Genomic DNA, 25,694 nt, shown 5'->3' with positions numbered 1-25,694 from the left:
TAAAAGAATGGATTCATTTGATTCTTAATAACAGATTCAGACTTTCTGAGAATACATGAGCAATCCCTCTATGAAGTATTTTGATAGAGTTGAGAAGTCATCCGTCATACGAGAGACTCTCAGTTGTCACTTTGACGGCCGGTAGTTTCAATCAGGGCTCGTGTGTGAAGAGTCACCGAGCTGCTTGACGCTTTACACGTGAAGCGGCGTGTGACGGTGAAAGTAGGTCAAGTCAACAGTGAAGATCACTACAGTTACACCTGTGAGTCTTTGTCGTTTCCTGCACAGTCTCGTGTCGAGGTACAAGATGTGTGTATGCATGAGCCTGCAGCTGAGGATGCATATTATAAAATGATGTGTGTAGTATAAAGGAGAAATGTATTTAATGATTCTAGCACTACAACTCATACGGCTGTGCCTTCATGTAGCCAAAATTAAAAAGCACGATTCACCAAAGCCCTTTGATGAGACGAAACACACACACACACAAACATAACAGACACAGACACACACACACTCAAACACAAAGAGTGTGTAAGCTCCTTAGGTATTTGGTCTGTGACATTGTTTGATGTTTATTTTCAGCCGCTCTGCATGATCACTTTAAAATGCAGCGTTTTGAACTGTGAAACACAATTACACAGTTACCAAAGAAAATGCAACAAATTCAGATATACGCACGATATTCTTACTTAATATAAAGGGCCTACCTTCTTCAACATGTTATTAACATAGCTAGAGCTCAAATATTTTTCTAGTTTCTGACATTTTTTCAGACCAAATGATGATCATTTAAAGATTTTAAGAACATAATCTGCCATCCAATACCGTGGCAAGATCAATCACAGAGCTACATGGGCTTTTCCTCCAAATCAAAGATGCATCTACATTTATATATATATATAGAATAACATATTTTAATCAGATGAACAAGAGGATTTTTCTACAAAATCAGACCGTTTCTTTATATTTTGGATTTTTTTCGCCGTGAGCTTCTTCTGTTACGTATCTGAGCGCTCCAGCTTGTCACAAAATGTTTATCTGAGGCCACCGGCGTCTTGGCAAAATCGTGACGAGCCTCTTTCTGGTTTTTCAGTTGTGACTCAGCTGAGCTCTGAATTTACCCAGAGGCAGTATGCTCAGCACGGACGGGTACATGAGGATAAGTAGACAAGCGCCTGAGCTTTGAAACCAGCCTCAAATGATTTCTCTCTGTTGCTACAGAAATTTAATTCAGACCTGAGCAGCCTCTGCTAATTTCCACTTTCACTCCCATTAGAGAGATTCTCCAGCAAATGCAGCTATGAGAACTTGACTTTTGATCTTCTTCTTCAGTGTGTCTATGTATAAAACGCTATGCATGTGTATGTACAGCTTACATATATACGTGTATGAGGAGAGATATCGGGCTTTAGGGGGAACTAATTAAAAAACAGAAGCTTTTCTTTTCCCATTCTGCATGGCTCTTGGCGATGAACAGAGAAACTGGACAAAAATAGAACAAGAAGAGAAGTGAAATCCTTTCGTCTTTTCAGGGCGATTCATTGTGGTTGTGAGAATATTGTGAATGGTAAAGCAGAGGAGGGGTTTGTTTACGGCATCAGTCAGAGGATGCAAATCCTGTGAGAGTGTCTGAGACGGAGTCCTATCTCCTCGGACAGACACTTTTTTTGCTCCGGGCCTTAACATCGAGTGGAGCGGTCAATCAAAGTGATTCCCAAAGCGTGTGTGGGGGTTAAAGGTCAGGGGTTTGGGTGTGTCTATTTCTCTCAAAGACAAAAATAGATAGTTGGATTGATTTAAATGGGACTGCTCGGTGGCTTCTTTTCTCAATAAAATACAGAACTCCTGCAGTAAACGCTGAATGAAAACCACTATCATCACACACAAAGAATATCTGCATGCATGTGCACGTAACAGACGGAGCACCTGCACGATGCCAGGCGTGTGAGGCCTCCTTCTGTTGTGTCTTTATGCAGTATAAGTACATGTGTGTTACCTGTTCCAGCAGGTCTTCCACCTTCCTCTGCCAGCCCTCTCTTGCCGCCATCATCTCCAGTTCCTTCTGCTGGGAGAGCTGATTCTGCGCCGCCTGTTTGTCCGCTTCGTACTCCTCGGTCAGCTCCTCCTTCAGCAAACGCACCTCCTCCCTACAGAGAGAGGGGAGTAATGAGATTTTATTGTATTTATGCCCATTTTGGATAATTTTTTCCCGCTATATCTGTTGATATCCTCCGCCTCTTTAAACTTGCTTCCGATTGTGTTCATCTCCATTGCGTTCTTATAAATACCCATGAGTCGACTTGTTATGCTAATAACAAGTGTGATTGTGAGGCAGAGTGGGCGAGAGATGACAGAGATGAATGAGGGAACAAATGGGACGAGCAAAACAGGAGAAAGTGAGACTGACAGGCCGACAGAGAGTGTAACACATATGAGGACTGTTTTTTTTTGTTTTTTTTACCGCAGCGCATCTCTCCATTTCTGATCCAAGTCATCGGCCATCTTGTCCATCTTCTGTTTCTCTTCTGTTCTGATGGACATCACTCTGGCATCATGCTGCTGTCTCTGGGTCTCAATCTCCTCCTGCAAACACAAACAGGTGCACAGATTTCATTTTAATACTCTTTTAGACGCGTTTTCCAGTCTATTTGTTTTGTTATCGTGCCTGCCTTCCTCCCCATTCAATAACTGCTTGTTGGAAGGTCATCTGATTAAACCCTTTAGGACCAAACACTCTTTGTATTATATTTATTTCTCCTAGGTAATAAACTGCACTACAAATGGCCAGATTTTCTAATATATTTTTAGGCAAGTTTCATAGCTTCCATCTTTTCTCAAGATAATAAATTGTGCTTGCATTTATTTTTTGTAATGTTGTTATCCATAAGATTTTATTCTTATGTAATTCAAATAAGTAATAAAATTAAAAAATATCACAAATAAGATTGTTTGTGATCAGGACTTAAATGTGTCATTGTCTCAGGATAAACTTTGTTATTTCTTTTTCAAGTCAAAGGCCCAAAATAAATAAGTTTTATACTATTTTTGATGCACTTTCACACTGTATGTACTTAAAATGCCTGTTTCAATCCCTGCTCCAATAAAGAGTTTGGACACTCGGTGAAATGTGCTGAATCTTTAACAATAACAATGTGAAGCTACTAAAAGTAAGCAAATCTTCTCCAATTGTTATATCTGACCCGATGCAGCATTTCAACAGCTGAGCGTTGGATGAGTCACAATGCCCACCTCCACATCTATTCATAATGCCACCGCTACAGGGCATCTTTAATGCGCTGGTTCCCAGGCAGAGACTAACTTCACCAGGTCAGCCGTTTCCTGCCGCTGAAGAGGCTGCAGGGTTTAACTGCTGATGAGTTCATTAAAAGACCAAAAAGCTTGTCTGTTCAGCTTCGAGGCACAGTGTTTAGGATCCCAGAAATGATGTTCAAGAAGACATTTTCCATTTCAGTGAACCGAAATATGTTCTCTGAGATACATCGGTCGTCTATTTTATTGAATAAACACTCTTCTAACAATCAGTGTTGGGTCCAATTTGCACAAAATAGACACCGCAATTTCATACGCTGAATTGACAAAAGTTTATCGGAACTTTTTGGGTCGTTTTTATAAAAGTAATCAGCTACTCAAGGGTTCCTGCTAAACAACAGCTGGTCTACTTTCACGGTGAAGCCGGGCTCAGCTGGCTCAGCGCTCGTCTCTCCTGCAATGAGCTCAGTGTGAACACCAGATACAATCCTGTGCTCCTTCTTTTTTTTTACCGTCCAAATCCTCTCTTTTTATAGAAACCCCGGCCCTGGCTCTAATTATCACTCCTCATTCAGTGCCTCTGTCCTCCTCTGTCTCTTTTATTACCCCTCTTTCATTGGGCATCCTGTATTCACTGATTTCATGTGTGAATTTCTTCCAGCTGTGACCTTTTTACGAAATATTTTAACTTCATCTTTGTGCATGTTTGTTTTGTTGTCTTTGCTGCATTCAATTCATTTACATTTTCCCAACAACTGCCAAAATCATCCTTAATTAGTAATATTGCTAATAATAATAATATGGCTAAACAACGACCAGTCTCTTTCCCCGTCTCCCTCTAACAGTCACACACATAATCTTCCCGTCTCTCTCGTCTCTCTTTTCAAACACAGGACCACTCAACCCAAAATAGCCTCATCATCATTATCTCACAGCTGGCCTTTAGTGCTGCACTTATGTTTCAGTTAAATCCCATTTCCTGCGTTCAGAATGTCCTTCCTCTCTCCCTCCTTCCTTCCTTTCTTTCTCACTACCTCTTTATCTCGTTGAAACTTTGGTGGATCCAATTTAACTTAGATTTTCTGCAAAACCGTCACTTAACCTCATGTACTTTGGTTTGTTCCTCCTGACCAGCTGAAATCAGAATGAGTATTTGATAGACTTACTGTCACAATTACTGACTCAAGATTGATGATTGTATTTACTGCTAATTATAGGTTAAGCAGAGTTCAATTGATGCGCTTACAATTAATTTATTGCAGATAATTGTTAGAGTTAACCTAGATAGCCTTTCAGCTGAACATGCTGAATGGGAAATTTGTCTAGAGGCAATCTTAGAGCTTCACTTATATGGAGGATAGAGTTTTCAATAATAAATAAAACATTCATGAATCTTTCCAGGGGGTGAACGAAAATTCATATTTCCCTATAATTAAGGACAAATTATTTAGTTATTTCCAGAAAACGTACCAGGAATTTATGGCTCTGTAACCTCTAAATCCTCTTGGTTCAATCCTCTGGATTTGCCTCACCTGTAGGTCAGTCAGCAGGTTGCTGGTCTCTCGGACTCGGGCTCTAGTGGCGTCGAGTTCAATCTTGAGTTTCTCCTGCGTTTCCCTCAGACAGCTGATCTGCGTCTGAGCTGAACCCATGTTCTGCTCACCCTCCCTCACCAGCTCCTGGAGGTGGGACACCTGAAGAGATCCACAGAGAAGTCATGACATCGTCTTCATCATCAGAAGATCGGTTAGGTTTTAGGACTCAGAGTAGAACTGACTTAAAGGGATAGTTTGGATGTTTTGAAGTGGGCTTGTATGAGGTACAGCAAAACTTCATACACACTTCAAAACATTTTAAACATTCCGTTATTATTTTCTCACCTCCTGATTGGCCATATTCAGCTTGGCCGACAGCTCCTCTTTCAGGTTGTCGAGTTGCTGCTGAAGGCGATCTCGCTGGTCCTCCAGCGACAGACGCTTGATCTCAAACTCCTGACTCATTTTCTGGAGAGAAGGAGGAAGAGAAAGACAAAGGAGGAAAAAGAAAGAGGATGCTGAGATGGATGAGAAGAACAGGAAACTTTATCTTCATATATCACTGATTAAAAAAACCAATCTAAATACTTTAAAAGACAAATTATTTATGCTTCTGTTTACTATGCAGGCCTGGCCGCTCTTTCTTTTCATTCCTGCAGTTTTCCATCTGAAAGTATAATCTCTACAAAAAGGAAGGGAGTTAAGAAGCCACCGCAAATCCCATTGGTGCCGTAATGTGGAGTTGTGGCAGTTGTTGAGTGTGAAGCACGGCCACTGAATGAAGGAGGGACACGTGAGTTGTCATTTTAAACTTAAAAGGCCATCTCATCCAACCAACCAACCAAAGGGTTTCTATAATCCTTCAAACCACAGCACCAAATCCTCTCCGGGCCTCGATGAATGTCTCTTTATGAAACGCTCAATTTTTCTTCCACTTCTTGGTTTGCCTTAGCTATTTATTCATCCACTGAGTGTTTTATTTTGGGTCTTATTGTAGCAGTTGCTGAATAAACAGCACAATAATATCCTTAGAGACAGATTTCTGGTGAAATTTCACAGTGATTTCAAATGTTTCCCTTTATACGCCAAACATCTGTTGAAGTAATGCTAATTTCAGTGAATGCACAACTAATCTGAACTCTGATTATGATGCAACGGTAGATCAATACTAGTAGAGCTGCTAAAAATAACGATATATACAGTGGGTCCATTGTTATATATTTTCTAAACTGCTCATACTGCAATAGCTTTCCCTTTAACTACAGGTCTCATTATGATATTACATTCATTAAATGAGCCAAAAAGAAACATTCCCATCTGATTTTAGAAAGTTTGCAATCAATATAGTGTAAAAATGAATACATTTAATCCATATTGCAAGCTCCTAATAGAAAAGCATTGCTTCATTGTGTAATTAAAATCATTATTCACCACATTGAGTTGTCTAATGGGTATAAACATGCAAGTTTTAACCGTGAGAATCTTCCTGTGCTCTGCTTTCCTTCCCATACGACGTGATGGAACTATAAAGCACCCGGCCGTCTTATCTTATCCTCATGGGAGCCCACCAGTAATCCACATCCTCTTTCTTTAACCCAATTACAGTAGATGTGCCTGTATGTTCCCTTAAGCCTTCCACAAAAGGTTCAAGGTTCAATTTATTCATCCATTAAAAACAAGGAGAATAAAGACCCACAAAAAAAAACACAGATAGAAACAAGATTAAACTATATACCATGAATAAAATAAGGTTATACAGAACAAGGATTTCAATTATATTAAAAATAGAGCGTCGTCATGTCCCCTGTGGGAAAAAGAGAGAGAATTACATGTAGGTGGTTTTAACAAAAGCTGCAACGATAAATAGTTTAATCAGCAGATATTTTGATGATCAGCTTATTGTTTTAAATGCAAATATTCGGTGGCCCCACGCTTCTCAAATGTATCAGTTTTCCTTGTTCACATTATAGTAAATTAAATATCTTTGGGCTTTAGACTGTTGGTCAAACTAATAAAAGACATTTGATGACGTCGCCTTCAAATCTAGGAATTCTGATGTTTTATAAATGAAACAATTAACTGGGGAAATAATCAGATTCAGCTGATTAAACGATCATAAAAAGTAATTGTTTTTAGCATCCGTAGTCATAACCTACAAACTGAAACCAGAACCAAACTCTTGTCACGTTTCCTCCAGATTTCTGCATTCATTCTGTTTATAGAAATGAACAGCAAACAACCAGCAGAATCCTGACAACAGTTAAAGACAAGACAGTTTACTGTGTCATAGTTAACTCTATCTTTTAACAAACCTATCAGATGATTTAATTAATCAATGAACTAACATCTAGAGAAGAACACTCGGCGGCAGGGAGATTAGAGATACGACTGCGAAGCCTCGATTCTGCTGCCGTCTCAAATTGCTTTAAGCAGATTGTGGTGAATTATAAATTAATACAGAACAAGCAATTTGTAGAATTAGTCATTTTATTGCCTCGGTTTAGAACCTCGTTAATATCTTGCTGACAGACATAAAAGTTAGAAAAGATGAAGATAAAATTCACTGTTTTAAAAATTACATTTCTGTCTTCTCTTTCCATCTCAGTGTCTCCCTCTCTGTCCTCCTGCACCCTCTCTAATATTCCTTTCTACAAAAACAGACAGACATTAATCTAAAGATGACGAGGCGTCGCATCGCTCCGGCTTACATAATATTTCCTTTTCATCATTGCCCCTCTCTCCATCCTGAATTTTTAGGGAATCTATAAACACACACCCACATGCTCACACACCAATCTCTCGCTTGGCTTGGAGGCAGGATTTAATGTCAATGAAAATCAACCAATTAGCAGACAGCTTCAAACAGCATTGGAAGTATGAGCTCAAGAGAGGGTAAAAAAAAAAAAGGAAAGAGAAAGAGAAGGAAATGTTATGAAAGAGGACAGATATAGGAAGAGACAGGGGGAGAACATGAGCTCAAAAAATATTTAAAACTGTGTAATCATTTCAGAGGCGGAAAATAAGCTGTAATGTTGAAGGAAAAGTCTTTTTGAGGCACAATGCTGGGAGTCACTCTGTGGTTGTGATACATCATGTCGCCTTCGTGCCTCTGAGCCAAATCACTTCCACTGGATGTCAACACGCTCCGGCATGAATGGGATTCCTAATGGTCGCTGAATGCAGGTGGAGCCATGTGAGCGTGAATAAATTGGGTGTAATGTGCTGTGAGGGCTGCGAGCGGGAGACAAACGAGTTTTCCCCTCCTCTCCTACCATTCTATGGGGAAAAATAAAAATAGTGCTGACCAATCAGAAAACGACAACCACTCCACTACCATCACCGTGCGACTCGACGAATCTGGTGATGTCATCCTGCATCATCAGCCCGACATCATGGACCCACGTGGGAAAATCTAAGTCCAAGTGACTGACAGCAGGTCTTTTTCTCCTTAAAAAGGATAATCCCTGCACTCAGGACATAAGTGTTACCATAGTTACCAAATAATCTTGCATAAATACAATGCATACACTGCTTATGCAAAACACTAATGCCTCAACTTTAGGTTTAAGTATTACGTTTTCCACTTTAGATTTTACCCATCAGTGTTGGCGGGATTCTTAGCTGATCGCCATAGCAACGCCGTGTGAAACTGAGGCTACATCAAACAGAAGGAACATCTGTACTCAATTGTACAACAAAGTTGATGGAGTAACTATTGACACTATTGACACGTTTGTCCCAATTCTCTCTGACCAATCGGTGAGCTGTAGTAGTTTTAACTCCACCTTCTTCTAGTATCGGCCCAGCTCGCTTGGAACCTTGACCAAGGCGGTACCCAAAAAAGCACCAGGAACTATCCACAACTTATGCTGATGGAAAACCATAAAAGAGCGACTCTGGTTGAAAAGAACTGTGTCAGACCATGCAGTGCAAAATACTATGTTTGTTCCATTTTGATCCTTTTTAGGTCTTTTTTCCAGCAAACACGTCGCTCTCATCCTGCAGGTTTAGTCCCCACCAGAGCTTGATTACCAGCTTTCACACCGACGGAACCAGAAGGACGAGCAAACCAGAGTTAAACAGGGTTAGTTGTGAAAGCAGCCTTATTGGATCACAATAATGATCAGCGTGCTCTTATAGCTGATCAGAATGCACAGGAGGGGAATACTCTGCTCCTCTGTCATATAAATTACAAGACGTGGACATATTGTAACTTCCATCACAACAACACACTTGATCAGCATATGAAACATATTACTGCAGGGCGAGTAAGCCCATGGCAGCATACAGAGACTTCAAAAGGAACAGAGACGAGCAGGAAAACAGAACAATCCTCCCCGAGCAGCTTACAAGCATTTGTTGTCTGTAATGTACTGCTTCTGTGGTAAATGAATCAGGGTGAATTAATTTAAACAGTGTAATTTGATCTGTGTTTGTTAGCGAGAAGGTCATTTGTATGGAGAGTGTGGAGAGGAGAGGGAGTGAGGAGTGAAAAAAAGAAAAAAAAAGACATGACAGAATGAAAGCCGCAGAGGGAAACAGGGAGAGAGTGATGGTTGTTTTCACGTCTTAGTCTTAATGTTAACCTAATTAAATGTGTGCAGTCGGCTGAGCGCGCTGCTCATTTCTCAGGGATACATATTTCTAAATAGACTGAGGCCAATTGCACTGAGGAGGAAATGTAATTGCTGATGGTGCTGCACTGAAAAGAGAGATACAAAACCCTGAGAGCAACACTCAAGAATTGGATTTAATTACTTTTTTTTGTTTTTATATGAAAATTGTGTCCTTTTCCATGTTTCACCACCGCGGGGTCTATACATAATGTTACCAAGATGTCTGCTTTCATAAAAGGGTAAACAAACAATAAATATTTTAGTCAAACAAGCTCTCCTAGGTCCGTCTGTCCACATATCTTAAAATGGTCCAAACTACAAAGAAATTGAAACAGGAAAAAAATGTTTTTAGAAGTTTAACATCTATAGGTGGAGATTAGGGGTGTCACGATATACAAGTATTGACAATAACGGTGATATCTAAAAATGAAATATTGAGATAATGTTAATCATACACAAATTGAATAAATAACTTAGTGCCTCTTAAATCATTTCATAAATGCTCAGCTCTCTTCTTCTTTTGTTCCTTAAATTTTGTGTAGATATTGCATAAATCTCCTAAAGATAGTTCATGTGTGTTTGAAATCTAATTATTTGGTGGAATAATGAACCGTAAGCTCATAGAACTTATGTATAGAACAAGGTTTCCTAAAGTTATTGCAGTCACCACTGAATCACAACAGTGGAAAAACTCAAATTGGATGATACTCGTTCTAGATCCTAACATGGACTGACCGTCATGAGGACTTTCTTCTCGTCCTCCTTCTCCTGCTGCGCCTCCTCCCTCATGGCCTGGTGTTTCCCTTCCAGCTCCTCCAGCGCTCTGACCTGCGCCTCCTTGAAGCGGTGCATCTCCTCCTCGTAGTGTGCCCTCAGCCTGCAGAGCTCCTTCTCGTAACCCTGGTGCTCCTCACGCAGAGTCTGAGGAGAAGCAAAGGAGGATGAAAAACGTTTAGATGATTAAAGATCTGTTTTGGGACTGGGATTGAGGAAGGGGTTAACAGCACCTGTTCTAGTTTCAGCACTTGTTGTTTGTGCTGTTCGTTAGAGGCCTGGCTCTGGTTGAGCAGAGCCTCCCTCTCCTCCTCCAGCCGGCTGAGCTTGTCCTTCAGCCGGCTCTGCTCCTGGTCCAGGTTCCTGATGGTCGCCTCGTGGGACATCTGGGTGGCCTGCAAGGAGCCAATCTGACCTGGGAACAGTCAAATCAAAGTGAGTCAAAGAGGCAATCGGAACTGTCTCCACCACAGGCAACTTGATTGATTATCATTGCTTCACTGCTGAGGCAACAGTTTCTCACCACAAAAGTATCCACATTTCAAAACCTCCTGTCAAAGACAAGCTGCTCATAAACTGGTAGAGAACTGGTAGATGGGATGGGAGTGTGGTCGGGTGCGTTTTTGACTGAAATCGATTGGGCAGAAAGAGAGTTGATGTTCGGAAAAGTCTGTAAAATGTGCAAACACAAGGATTCCGAACATCTTACTGGCTTTGTGGAGGATTTCAGTCGCCTGCTGTTGAACTCGCTCCCTGCTGCCCTCTAGTTCATACTCAGTGTCCTTCAACTGCATCACCCAGATCTCTCCGTCCTGGATGGCCTCTTCCAGCTGCTTGTGCAGGTTCTGCAGCACACACACACACACACACACACACACACACACACAAACACACAAACATTCTCACAATTACACCACAGCAATCAAACATTCTGTGGTTTAAAACCCACTCATAATATCTCTCCCACTGCAGCCTAGAGTCATATAAAGCTCGCCAGCTATTCAGACTCTGCATATTTGCCTGCAGGACCATCAGAGCACACCACATTAGATTTCTCTCCACCCTGAGATTCCTGAAAAACGTCTTCGCCCAGAGGCTTTCACTTTGGTCTTGTTTTCTGCAACTGTTTTCATCCAATTTAGCCCACTTCCCAGGCCGCATTTAACACAAAAAAATACTTTATTATTTGTGCTTTTTTTAGGAATACTCTAAATACAAGAAGTTTATAAGAGCAGCAGTAGTCAGCATGTCTAGGAACTATATTCATGTGGTTAAGAACAAATACACTGTGTCCATCAACACACACACCTTGATGGTTCCCTCTGCGTTGGCCAGCGATGTCTGCAGTCTGTTGGTTCGGTCTCGGTTCTCTCTGGCCTCCTCCTGCGCTTTCTGGAGTTCACTCCTCAGCTTGGACAGCGAGCGCTGCAGCGCTGCTTCCTGAGCCTGGAACTCCTTACGAAGCTCAACCTTCACGTGAGCAGAGAAATGACATCAGAGACCCTGAGACATGATTTATCAGACTTCCTCTCTGATAATTACACTGGATGCTACCTGTCCTGCAGCAGACAGTTAGCGACTAGCAGGATAAATGATAGTGGAGCATTTAGATGTTTTCCTCAGGAGTTGGGGGTAGCAAAACAGATATTTAAGTTGAGAAAATATTGGACTTGAATCTTTTATTTGTTTGTGTTTCATTTTTTTTACCAATTTCTTGTTGTTTTCTTTGTTGCTGTTTTACCTCCGTCCTTTTCCAGGCCAGCAGGTTCTCCGTGGTGAGCTGGTGTGTTCTCCTCATGGCCTCCAGCTCCCTCTCGTAATACTCCTGAGCCTTGCCCAGCTTGGCCTCGTACTCCTCCACCAGACGGATCTTATCCTTGGTTATATCCTCCACCCTCTCCATCAACGCCTCCACCTACACAGAGAGACGGATAAATGAAGAGACTTGTCTTTGTGTTGTGAGTCATAGCTGCCAAAATACATTTAGGAAGCTTTGGAATGAAACCGCACATTAATTGAGGACATTTACCATCCTATCTGTTTTTTTAAAAGATAAATATTTTGTTATATTGGATATTTAACAATTGAGAGGAAAGGAAAAATGGGAATAAAACAAGGGGATGACATGCAACAACGGCCCGTGGCCAGATTATAACCACATCAGGTTTATATTATCTTCATAAGCCAACTGCACCAACAGAACAACCAAATATTAAATATTAAAAATTAAAGTCCAAAACACTTAATAAGTCTCCAAAACAGCAATTACTCCATCAAGTAACTTGCTGTATAAAACTCTCCACAAAAGATAACATGCTTAAATCCTGCCAGGACACATCTATCTTCCGTCCTCTCTCACTCTTAGCCCACCTCTTGTCTATGGAGCTCGGCCAGTTTCTCCTGGTCTTCGGTGGAGGTGGCGCTCTGGTTCTGCTGGTTGTTGAGGAGTTCCTCCACCTCCTGGCGGTGGGTGGACCTCAGCTCCTCCAGCGCTCGCCGTTTATCCGCCTCAAACTGGGCCTGAGTTTGGCTGAATGCCCGCAGCTTCTCCTCAAAATCCCGACGCATCTCCTCCACCTAGTGAAACCACGAAACATAAACTATTCTGTTTGAATCGTTTTTTGTGTTGCTGCCAACTCCGTCCCAACCTGTGCCAAGCTAAGTGCTCGCAGCATCTCTTGAAAATCCCTCTGTAATAATTGGAAAAGTGCAGAATATGTAAATCTATTACCTTATCCTGTCAGTAAACTTATTTGTTTTTTCCCTCGGTGCCAAAAACAAATGCTTGCAGCTTCTCTTACGTGTTGAAACGACGGTTACAAAGAAACATGTCCGTGTTTGCTGACAGATCGGACAGACGATGAGGTGGAAAAAATATACAAAAATGTAATATGGGATGTGATGTCATGTGATGGCAGCAGAACGTCTCAGATTGGTAAAGAGGGCATCTCTTTGGTCAAGCTGGAAGTGGACAGTGTGAAGCTCATTCAGCTTCCAGCTCATCACATCAAAAAACACTTCAGGAGTTCATTTATGCCCACTGCCATCAGACTCTACGAAAGCAGATGATTATATGATATGAGGCATGACATGAGATATGCAATCGTATGGGATTGATTTAGTTACGCTTTTACGTTCTACATAGTTTTAATGTAAACTTTATTCTGTTGTTTAACTGTGTTTAAAGCACGCCATCTCTGTTTTTCAGACGTGAGGCCGATGCCCCCGTTTGTTTTGGTGTGAGATGCTGGTGCTCTCACGTGACGTCCAGTGGTTGTGAATGTCTTATATGGAACCTTTAACCTTTAAGTGTTGCATTGTGGTACTGACAAGAACAACACAACTTATATTTGTTATTGTGTTTTATTTTATTTTTATTTTTTATTTTTAGCTTGATAATATGTGTGTTTATAATACTTGTTTTATTTTATTTTTATTTTTTATTTTTAGCATTAAACAGGGTCAGTGAACTGTGATACACTGCAGTCCTCCAAGTGCAAAAACACTGCCTTTTCACAGGCCGTGTGATCGGCATTGTCAGTGAACTGTGATACACTGCAGTCCTGTGTTTGCCGTGTGATTGTGTGTGTGTGTGTGTGTGTGTGTGTGTGTGTTGTTTGTGTGTGTGAGGGTAAAGCCTTACCTCTCTGCTCATAGAAACCACTCTCTGTGTGTGTTGGGCCTCAGTGCAGAGCTGCGAGTCCTCCATTCTCTGTCTGTACATCTCAAACTCTGCTAAAGCCTGACGGTAACAAAACAGCTGCGTTACATTACTTTACATGAAATGACAGCGACTGGGATACATTAGACAACCTGCAAATTTCATGCAATCACTGTTAAATTAAACTATAACACAATATGACATGAAGATAATGACATAATTAATAATTTGTTTCTATAATTTATGCATCTGTGTAGCTGGACCAACAGAAACAAACTCAACACAACCGAACGTGTTGCCTGGCAGCAGTCAATGACCTGTCTCTTCATGTGTTCGTGGAGTTCGACAGATTCTTCCAGACTGGCCAGCCGCCGCCTCAGGTCCGCCTCGTCCACCATCTTGCTCTTGTACTGCATGATCTTGTCTCTGGTTTCGGTCACGATGTGTTGGACCTGAGCGGCGGGGGGAAAAAAACTGTTAACATATTGAAAGTTGCAGAAATAAATGAACACAAGTTACAGTGTGGTATCAAAAAACATTGAAATATCTCATTACGTTACAGCATGTAGAGGATTTCTAAATCCCACATGCAAAGTGGGTGGAACAAAAGAATAAATAAATAAAACTAGAGGGCTGCACAACAACTGCTGTCTCCAAATGTTTCTTGGCAGCGGAGAAAAGTCCCACTTGGAAAATGTAACACTTGAAAGCAACACAAATTAAGGACCATGGTACTCTAAAGCTTCTCTCTGAAAGCAATTCAAATGAGTTTCCTATTGTCTTGTGTTTGAACAAACTTTACCTTGACACAATGTTTTTTGATCTACAGCCACTATTTATGTGAAGCCAGTCCAGAAAATAAATTCAATATATTGAATCAAAAACACAACTGTTCTTTGCAGCAGCTGCTGCAGCCTGCTGGCAGTTGAAAAATATTTTATTCAAGGTAACAAGCAGCAATATGACATAATAATCACACTTTGGTTATGTGCATCACTCAAATGATATATGAGATACATGCCTGTGACAAATTAAAGGAAAGCTGAATGAACGATTGGCCAAGCATAATGAATACAGATGCCTCTAAATGGGGCATGATGAGTATTAAAATGATCACAGTCACCATATCTCAACCAATCTGAACACATATAGGAGATTTTGGAGCAATGTGTAAGACATCACTATCATCAAAACGCCAAAAGAGGGAATATCTTTTGGAAGATGGTGTTTTAGTTGGAGTTGGTAAGACACTGTATTCTCTCTGTGCAATTAAGATGATCATTGTAAAATGAAGGTAGACTGAAACGCAGAATGAATAAACATGCTTTGCACGACTTCAGAGAAGGCTATTTGTGATTATCTTTCCCCAAAATATGAAAAGAGTGCACGATGCACAGTGCAGCATTGACCTGCTCCCTGCAGGCAGATTAAACATGGTCAGTCTTGACACCAAAATTGCAGTGTGACAAGATTTCCTCCTGCTGCTCTCCTCCCACTGCAGCACACTGCCAGGAGAAGAAAAATCTTCCTATGAAACTAATGAAATAACGTTTAAACACATAATCTCTTATTTCTGTAGTGGTGAGCGTGTTTGTGTTAACCACTGAGATGATGGATTGCTCCCTTGTGCACATGTCACTGTGCTCTATATAATCAGAGGTGTTTGGTGCTCCGTGGTGTTCATACCTCGTCCTCGTGGGCTTCTTTCAGAGACTCAATTTCCTCCTCGTGTTCGTCGTTCTTGGTGTTGAGAGCATAAATGACCTGGAGACAGGAAGGGAATTAGATGTCAGAATGAGGACGTGATATAAGGCTCTTATTAACTGTTTCAATATCAGATCAATACTAACAGTGAAGAGGAAAGCTCAGCTCTGCATTCAGAGTGCAACAAAATAAATACTTATAACATCGGGGAAAGGAGAGAAATAGGTTTTGCACACTGATTAAAAGGTAGAGTTTACTATAAATACACCCAAATCATTTTTATTAAAGTGTTTTTTCGTCCAAACTTTTCTTTTCCAATTATTAAAAAAAGCCAAGAAAAGCCTGACTTCGGTAAACCTCACAAACCGATCCAGGATTACACCGCACGCAAAACCACATGAGCCGAGATAATCGTCACACGGATAAATGTGCAGATGTTTTCATCATCTTTCATTTCTCAAAAAAACCCCACAAAATGTAACTAGATTTTCATATGGTTCTTGGATATTGTCACCTGAAAGTCTGCTACCTGCTGCGCTCTCCACAAACTAGCCTTAAGTGAATAACATCTCGTCAGTCACGCTTGCACTCCCTCTCCTCCAGGTGTATAAGTAGGTGATATGTGCTACAGGTAAATGATATGCAGGAGCTTTTTTAAAAAAAATTTTTTTTTTAAAAAAAGCTTAAGCTTCAGCAAATTGAGGCCCCCTGTGAGCAGCTCAAATCCAGTCATGGTCAGCTGAATTACAGCCCTGCAGAACTAAAAGCTCCACATTTTGTTCCACTTAAAGATAAGGTGAGAAGTTACACACAGTGTGTTATGGACACACACACCACACACACACACATGGTAATTATCCTCCATAAGGCATAATTACACAAGCATGTAATTATTACTATCCGATGTTAAAACACCTCTTAATAATCACAGCTGGGAATTTTCTATTTTATTGGAAGCTCCACTGTACTCGGCTTGGCAGGAAATACTAAAACCACGACTGTTATACATCTGCACCATCTGCACTTTATAACAATTATTTAGTGTCCAAATTACTACTTTTAATGGCGACACTGTTAAAGACCAAAGGTGACATGATGTGAAACCCTGTGTAGCTGCATTGTCATGAACTTTCAGGGCTCCTCAAAGTGCACTGACTTATTTTATATGTTTACCATATTGTGAAGTGCTTTACAAATATTAGAAAATATCTTTATTGATATTGTTAAAAACCTGAAGGGACATTTATCAAAGTGAGCGTGAGTTTGCACAACACTGTTTCCAACCGAAAACTAAAGAGAACAGTGTTTAAGACCGTGTCTCTTCAGAGATATTCACGGGGCTGCACTAAACTCTGCCTCCACACACCTGGCCAAGTGGGAGTGATTAGGAGAATTCACCGCCACCCCAAATCTGTTGTCAGAAGGAGAGTGCCAGCTGCCGTTAGATGACACGCACTTAGTTGGAGGCATCCTGAGGACTTGAAGCAAACCTAATGATCGTAAATGAGACTTAGTAACTAAAAACTATTAAATATATTTCATGCACCGTTGTAGCCAACTGTTGCCTGACTGGAATAGAGCTCTGCAGCACAAACATCTAGTATATATGGTTTTATTCTGTATGGCACATCATCCAAAAGCCCTAACTAAACTCCAGTACATCCAGCACTCTGCTGCTCATCTACTCAATCACCCCGGTCCTCCAGAACCTCCTCAGGCTCGGATCCAACTCAAAATCCTCCTCCTCACTTACAAAGGCCTCCATAACCAGGATCCTGCCTCAGCTTTTAATTTGAGATTAATGTTGTATGTTTTCATATTATGTTGTTTTTTTATGGTCATTTTGAATTGTGCAAAGTGGAAATTGCTCTATAAAACGCTTTATTATTGTTATTATTATTATTATTTCTATGACAGAATTAAATACTTTCAACCTGTCATTTGCAGATACTGTCATGAAACTGTATAAACATAATAGATTTTTTGCTCATTTTGTGCTTTTCTGCCCCCTGACAGTCTCTACCTGGATGTTTTAATCATTGGCGTGTCCTCCACTCAGTGAAGGGATTCAGAGGAAGGTAGGTGTTGGTCTTCTGTTCTCCACCGTGAGCCTTTTTGATTCCCAGCAGAAAGTCAGCCATGGAAACGTTCCCTCAATTATACATGATTATTTTAATGACGCTGGTACGCCTGCCGCTTTCATCTCTCTTGCCTCTCCCTATTGCTTTCATCCTTTTATCTCTCCTCCTTTTTGTTCTGCATCTCCTCTCTCTCTCTCTCTCTCTTTCTCTCTCCATCTCCCAGGAATAAGGATACTTCACATTCCTATCTGTGTCTGCAGTCTAACAATAAAGCTTGCTTTCAATAAATAAATGCATTTCTATTTCCTCAGTGTCTTGAAGTGATTCTGTTGCAAAAGAAATTCACCAAATGAAGAGGGATGAAAATACATTTGTTGAGTGTAAAATGTAGCCTTGGACAGGGGATGAATCAATATGAACAAAATCCTTGGTTGCAGTCCAAGCTATTATACATTTAGTCAGTGCATTACTGTTATGTCATATCTCAGGTTGAGACTGCAGTTGAAAGGAGCCAAAAAGAAGATAGAATATATATTTCTAAGAGTAAAAAATCTCATATTTAATTCAAAATCCCCACTCTCTCTGTGAAAATATCAATACGTTATCTGTGCATCGCAATGATGGTATGGTAAAGGTTAGGGAAAGGTCATGTTTGTTGGTGTAACTTTGTATATATCTTGTTAGACTTAAGCATTAAGGTCAATTAAAGCTGTAAATTCCAAACATACAGTTTAGTTGGCGCGTGTTTCAATAAAAGCACTTAGTTTCAACCGTTTAGTGGAAAACTTTCTTGCATTAAACTTTAAGCTTGGTTTGTTTTATATGATATTTATTATATAATTGATGAACTAGAAAGCCCTCAAGCTCAGTTTGATTTAAATCCTCGGATTTAATGGGAAGTTTTAATGTCCTGTGGTTTTTCATGAAGCTTATCCACACTGACAACAATGACAATCTGGCAGACGTCCACAAAACTTACAATTCTGGGGATTTTCTTGACATTAAAATGGTCATCTTTAAAAACCCACATCTATAACTTTATGCAAATTTCTTGTCGTTCGCCGAAGTGACAAGTTTACAGCAAAAGATGGCGGAGCTCACACCTGATTTCAATGTGTAAAAAAAAAAGCAATCCTGCTGTGAAATGTGTTTTTCCACAACGCTGGAGCTGCATCGGTTTTAACAGATTTAATTGAAATCTGTCAACCAGACTGGTGAGACCTGACAAACCATAACAAGCTGAATAACATCCACAGCAGCAGAGAGGCATCCAGCCATCATAAATGTCTCAAACAATATATATACAGAAGAGTTCTGTCAATCAAGTGAGCATCTGTCCAGTCAGCAAACACACAAGAGAAGCAGAGCATGCGTATGTCCATCCTAGATATAACAACTTTCACAATAAAAGAATATGAAGACATTGACAGCAAACAGCTTCTTCCTCACGGGAAAGTTTTCTGGACTAAAGCTCCAAACAAAGTCAGCCAGAAGGCAACAGCCTGCAAGCTACAGTTACAGTCAGTCATTCATTGTGAATCTGTTTTGTCCATCTTTCTACTGACCTCTCTTTAAGCCTGACGACTACAGTGTGTGCTTCCTCTGAATCATATGATTTCCCCCGAGCTGCTTCTTCTCCTAAAGGGGCTTCACCAGGAGAGTGAGCCGAGCAGAACACATGCAGAGCTCTCATGCAGCTATACAATCACATACATATATTTATATATATTTAATATGCTACTAATGGGTAGAGGTATCATCCGACAAAGTCTTTAAAATAATGATTATTCTCTTGCCTGGAATGTTAAAAAAGATAACATAGATTAACTTTCTCCCTGTCAGAAGAAAGGAGATTTAAACCATTACAGCGCACTAAAACATCCCGGAGGAATCTCATTAATATGTATCATTAAAGCCAATGCAGCTCGAGTTCTTCCAAACCGGTGCAGCATTGATTATCATGTGTCATCAATGAAACGGCACTGTGTCTTTACAGAGGCGGACAAATGACTGGCCGATAGCCGAATTTCATCAGAAGGCCAATTATCAACCGGATTTACAGTCTGAGCGCCTTTATCATCAAGAAGTCACATATAGAGCAGAATAAGTGAGGAGTGATGAAGACAATAGAGCAGCCAGGACGGAGGTTTTGAACTTCACAATAAAGGTTGATTGAACTTCGCAATAAAAAAGGTCATTGATGTCTGAAGTAGCACAACTGCAGCATTTGGCTCCAACCAAAACCCTGTTGCTCTGCTCTCATTACCACCATTACCATTACCATCATATTCACTAATTAAAGGATTCATGAAAGTCTTATTCTCAGAGGTGCTGTAGTCTTAACGGGATCCCCAGACATTTGAGTTTTTTTAGTCCACTGTTTTCCTTCGTCGCACGCTCCGTGAAGTGGCAACGCAGTCTCTGTTACCAATTAGCCGAAGCGAACGGCGCGTTTACTTAGTCCACCCAGTCGTGGTGTAAAGCCACTTTGCGTCTGCTCCTTCTCTTGGCTGTCGTGCTGCTCCGATGCTCCAAGGACACTCGGCGCTCGCTCGCTTCCCCCCCTGAGCATCGCAACCTCAATTCGCAAACACAGCAGGCGAGAACAAGGGCACGCTGAGTCTCCCTGATAAGAGAGTAGTGTTTTCTGTGATATTCACAACAGAGCAGGGCACAAACTCAAACATCTTCTGATCCAGTAAGCTCTATAAAAAACAGTATCCAACAACTGGATAGTTTATCAAACCTTCTCTCTATCGACTGCTTCAGATGAAACAATCTTCATGCTCTTTATTAAAAACAATAAAGCCTAAAGATAAGAGCATTTCAGAAAACCAGACCGATACTTGGCACACAACAGTAATCTGGGTTCATGTGTGAACTTGGTAAACTCTCCAGGGACCTCTGAGACCTCCCAGCATGCAGTTTTTCCACATCAACCAGTGGAGAAGGAAGAGGCTATGAGCCAAATGCAAAACTGTTATTATTCCCGTACAGTAAATGTAAGTGTGCCACTAAATACAATCCAGAACTTAATCTTTCAAACATAAAATTTGTGGTGGAGCTGCGAGGACCTGGCAAACAGGTGCACAGCGTAAATTAAAGAGACTGGGACTTTCTTGCGCTCCACCACAGCAAGAATAAAAATTGATTTAATAGCCTCATTTAGCTGAATTTCCTTTTGAATTGCAGAGCGGTTCAGTCCAGCTGTGCAGCCACTATAATCACTGATCAGCGCCTTTTGTATTAGAACCGTTACCCTTCTATTTTCTCTACAAGCTGCGTATCAAAGTGACCTGGAACGTGGAGGATGACAAGCTCTGGATTTCAGCACTTCCTGCAAACTTAATTAGAGCTATTCAAGCCCCGTCGCTGCAGGTGCGTGCAGTAAAGATGTCGATGCTCTGGCATCAGGAGTTCTAATATTTCTTCAAAATATGTTTCATGCCATCTTTGTGGCTCCGTGCCAACTTTTCAAAATGATGTAACGGTATGAAAGACTAAATCCAAGATGTCTTGTTGAAATCTTCGCAGCTACAGACCGCTGCACAGATAGCATGTAATCAGAGGCTCAATCAGAAGCGTGACAATAACAATGCGTTTATTCTCCTCATTAGGTTTCTTTGTTGCTTTCAGGGAGGAGAGAAATAAAACCTCAGTATCCATATCAGACAGACAGTTTCTCTGTAGTTTGGGTTGAACTTCTTGTAATCAACCAGTTAATCAACAGATAAATGGGCTTTGAGCTTTATTTATCTCCATCACAACATAGTGTGGGATGTCCTTCTGTGTGCTTCCTTTGAAAATGTCCAAAACAAGAAAGATGCTCCTGCGTTCTCCAACTATGTCCTACTTTCTACCTGCAATACCTCAAACCACTGCTGCGTGACGATTATTAGAGGACACAGTGCAGCACCTGCAGCCACGCACTTTGCTGTGGACATATTGTTTAAGAGAACAAGGGTTTAGTTAATGCACGAATTACCATCCCTAAGAAGAACAACACATGAAACACATGAGCAGCGATCCAGTGACATCTGAAAATGTTTCCACAGAGGAGGAACACATGCGCCACAATGAGCGGGACTAGAAAACAGATTTTTTTAAAAACACAGAGGCGTAAATCTGCCATAACACCTTCAATTTTTAAAAAGCAAACACATCTAGAAAACATCACACAGAGAGGTGCTCTTCATTTTTAAATATATATTCTCTAGACAAGGGATGTCTCGGACTTCTTCAGCCAGGTTGCACCTAACGGCTACATCCAATAATCCCAACAATTATTTTCCTTATAGATTGATCTGCAAATTATTTACACAAAGTAATTACAAACCAAAAAATATCCAGTTTGCATCTATATAAGAGAGAAACACCCCACATTAGAGAAGCCTTAGTAGAGAAAACACGTATTTTTCTCTATTTTTGCTTCAAAATTGAAAAGTTGGATTATGTCTCAGCTGATTCAGTGATTTATCAATTTATTGCATCAGCTCGTGAACCTACTGCCAGAATGTTAAATACACTACAACACCACCTATTCCAATCTCATTACGTAGCAATCTGACACAATCAATGCAACAACTTTAGCAGAAAAATAGCCGCTCACATCCTTGTTTCTGCCTCTGACTTCGGGCGCCATGTTTGGTATAAATCATTGATTATTATAACTGAAAGTACCTCAAAAAGCTGAGCCGCATGCAGAAGACAGACAGCTACAAATAGATTCCCAGAACTGATATTTAAATAACAAGTCAGATACTTTTTGACAACAAAAAACAAATATGTTACAATGAGTTCGACTAGGAAGTCTGCGCAGTAAAAGGTCAGTCCATGTGTGGTTGATAGGAGGCCCAAACATACTCCGTACAGGTCGTCAGGTCTCTCCACGTCATCCTGGAGTTCATTTATCCTGCATTTCTGTGGTTTGAGGAGCAGGAAATCAATATAAACACGAGAAGAACGCTGTAACTGAACACAGAAGAGTCCCAGTGAACCTAGTCGTGTCAAAACACATTCTCAGAGTGTTTTTGGGGCCAATCTCTCCACCACTACAAACAATTTTAATCACCCGCAGCGTTATAATCCTCCTGTATATCCACAATTTCAATCTATTTGCAGCGTTGTGTGTATTCGCACAGCTCCTCCTACTGTACACAGTGCCTAATTCTGTGCTGTGATCGTATCACCGTGCCTGTTATGTAAAATCTTCTTTCCTCTACTCTCTGCTTTTGTCTTCCCCCCCGTGCAGCACGATCATATAATCTGTTTTTATTAACATTTTATCCACCCTTCCACTAAGTCAAAAGCCCTATAGATGCTGTTATGTGTACCTGCCAGCTTAAATCTACTAACAGCGCCCCTTGTTTTTCTACGCTGGCCTTTCAGGTGGAGTACAAAGAAGCAGCTCTGCCAAACCTCTGCATCCCTCAGAGATTACATAACTTCCCTGGCCCCTTGAGCAGCGATGGAAAGCCCTGCCATGGCAGAAAGCATGCACAGGTTAAACAGTGGCGTGGTAAGAGGGTAAATTCACGGCAAAACACATCTGGAAAGTATGTAATCCTTAATGAAATACAGTCAGGTCAGTTTTTTCTTTTTGTTTTTTTGCATGCAGGCAGAGTAAAAGCAGAGTACAGAATACTACCAGCCTGCACACTGTAGTAAATCACCACAGGGGAACTCTTTCTAGGTATGCATTGGAAATTCACTTTGCATCATATCAAAAAGCTCTTAGCATCAAAAACAAACCTTGCAGCAGTATTTAATGGTGACCTATGAACCCTGCAAGAAAAAAAAAATCCTCAAACCTGCTACCAAAATACAAAAACATCATAAATAACCACTACATCCTAACCTCACCAGCATGTTTACACAGATCTACTCCATCTGCATCCCCAACCTGCTTGTGCATGACTTGGTCACTTCATCCTGCACAGCATGCATGCATCCACACACACACACACACACACACACACACACACACACACACCTTGGTCAGCTGCGCAATCTTCTTGCTCATCTTCAGGTGCAGGTCTTGAGTGTATTCCAGCGTCAAACTCCCGTCGTAGAACATGCTGGACGGTGTGGAGGGTGTAGTAAGGTTGTATTTGGTGGTGCTCGTCGCGGTGCTGTACGGAGGCTGCCAGCCTGCCCCCGTCGCCATTTTCACGGGAGGAATATAAACCAAACACACGGTGCATTTAAGTAAAAAAAATGTAAAAAAAAAAATGTTGCAGAGTCTGGATACGTGTTAAATCCTCCCCCCCCTTTGCTGTTTTATCTTCCCGTTTCCCCGACGGAGGAGAGTGATGGAGAAGCAGGGACCGTCCCGTCGCGGGAGCGAGCGACCGGAGTGATGAGAGAGGCGGGGACGCGCACCAGATGCTCAGCCAATGGTTCAATTGACTGTAATGCAGCTTTCTGTGACTTCATCTTCTGTGTTGATATGTTTTATGAAGACATGTAATGTTGTTGGAAATATGGTCATTTTTTGCTGGTCTGCTGTATGCATTGATATATAATACAGTTAGTGTCCTGAGATATTGTGATAATAATTAATAATGGTATTAATTCCTGAATTTGTCATCTTTTTTTTTTTTTTTTTTTTTTTTTTTTTTTTTTTTTTTTTTACTGTTTTCATTTTATTCGCCCCATTGCATTAATGAAATGTTTGAATTCGCTTTATAAATAAGACGTATCATTATTGTTATTATTCTAAGGAAAGAAAAGGAAGAAAGATCAAGTTAGATCTGGAAAAAAAATATAATATTTTGTGAGAGTTTGCAGCAGTACACAAGAAAATATGCAATGAGAGACTAGTCATGTAAAAATTAACAAAATTGAATGCAACAGAAGCTGCTCTTCATTCAGATTTCTTTGCATGGCATTGCTTTAGGGGTGCTAAAGATGTGACTAATCCTGCACTGACATCTGCTGGTGACATGCATGGAGTGCAGCATATTTTTTTTATCAATACTATTTGTGTGAATGACCGACAGTCCATGTGTGAATCTGTAATCAGTAAACATAAAGATCTTCTGAAAATAAAAAGATAAATATACATTTCAAGAAATGATTTGCAAATATAAAACAGTTCGCAAACACAGGGAGAAATGTCAAAACTGATTTAAAAAAAAAAAAACCCAATCTGTGACTACATTAAATTAATTTACAAATAAATGAAAAGCATCGGTGAATACCTTGCTATGGGTCACAACTTTCAAACAGGCATTTGTGAAAATGTGTAGGTTAAGACATTTGTGGATTTTTTGTGCTTTTGTAGTCTATCATTGGGTGCAGCTATATTTCCAAAGAAAGATAATGACCTGAGTCAGTCAAATAATTATAATAATAAGTAACATTTTAGATGGTTTTCCCCTTTAAATACTTTAAATGTCTCTTCACTTCAGCTTCATGCCCTGTAGATGGCACCATCCCCTTACTAATACCTCTTGTGGTTTGTAATCCATGTATCAGTAAATACGGCCAACATTGGTTTATTTTTTAAACATCATCACCAAGGTGAAATCATACATCTTTGCTACTAGTCCTTTTTTCCATTGTTACTAAACCTCCACCTCCCCAGTTTGATTGACAGCGTTCTGCTGCAATGGTTTCATGAGGAGCTCACCCTCTCCCAGGCGTTGGCACTGGCAGATGTGGATGGCTTAATTTAGCTTAGTTTATCTGCAGACAGGAGCTCTGGGCTTCTGGTTCTTCCTACATTGAGCCTGCAGTGATGCGCTGCCACACAAGCTTAAATTCATCGTTGACTGAACTGCTTTGTTTTTCTTACTTACTGAATGATTAATAAGCTACAAAGTGCCAACTTTATCTGCAAAGAATTAACAACAAAGTGCAATGTTTCCCCTTGAATTGTTGTGAAGAAGAGGACCACTGGGAATGAATCCTGAGGCAGCCATAGTGCACCTGAGTGTGAAAATATCTCCACCTTCATAAAAAGTACCTCAGGATCTGTGTTTGGAGACAGATTTAATGTTTTTCTCACCAATTATTCCGCTTCAAAGACTCATTGAGGTTAACCTGT

The 25,694-nt window shown here is 40.6% G+C and overlaps 1 protein-coding gene across 1 annotated transcript in view; it reads right to left on the bottom strand.

The window, feature by feature from the left end:
• Positions 1-23,810, bottom strand: part of LOC129112011 (protein FAM184A-like) — a 32,485-nt gene extending 8,675 nt beyond the window's left edge. The window contains exons 1-14 of the mRNA XM_054624183.1: positions 23,637-23,810; positions 15,546-15,623; positions 14,177-14,311; positions 13,842-13,940; positions 12,569-12,775; positions 11,940-12,113; positions 11,507-11,668; positions 10,908-11,043; positions 10,432-10,613; positions 10,160-10,345; positions 5,154-5,276; positions 4,806-4,967; positions 2,465-2,586; positions 2,000-2,150 (exon numbers count right to left, since the gene is read on the bottom strand). Of these exons, the coding sequence (XP_054480158.1) occupies positions 2,000-2,150; positions 2,465-2,586; positions 4,806-4,967; positions 5,154-5,276; positions 10,160-10,345; positions 10,432-10,613; positions 10,908-11,043; positions 11,507-11,668; positions 11,940-12,113; positions 12,569-12,775; positions 13,842-13,940; positions 14,177-14,311; positions 15,546-15,623; positions 23,637-23,810 (2,091 nt within the window). The remainder of the gene's footprint in view (positions 1-1,999; positions 2,151-2,464; positions 2,587-4,805; positions 4,968-5,153; positions 5,277-10,159; positions 10,346-10,431; positions 10,614-10,907; positions 11,044-11,506; positions 11,669-11,939; positions 12,114-12,568; positions 12,776-13,841; positions 13,941-14,176; positions 14,312-15,545; positions 15,624-23,636) is intronic.
• Between the last annotated feature and the right edge of the window lie 1,884 nt (positions 23,811-25,694).

This window comes from Anoplopoma fimbria, chromosome 22 (assembly GCF_027596085.1).
Source record: "Anoplopoma fimbria isolate UVic2021 breed Golden Eagle Sablefish chromosome 22, Afim_UVic_2022, whole genome shotgun sequence".
Classification (NCBI taxonomy): domain Eukaryota; kingdom Metazoa; phylum Chordata; class Actinopteri; order Perciformes; family Anoplopomatidae; genus Anoplopoma; species Anoplopoma fimbria.
This window is presented reverse-complemented; position numbering and strand designations above follow the sequence as displayed.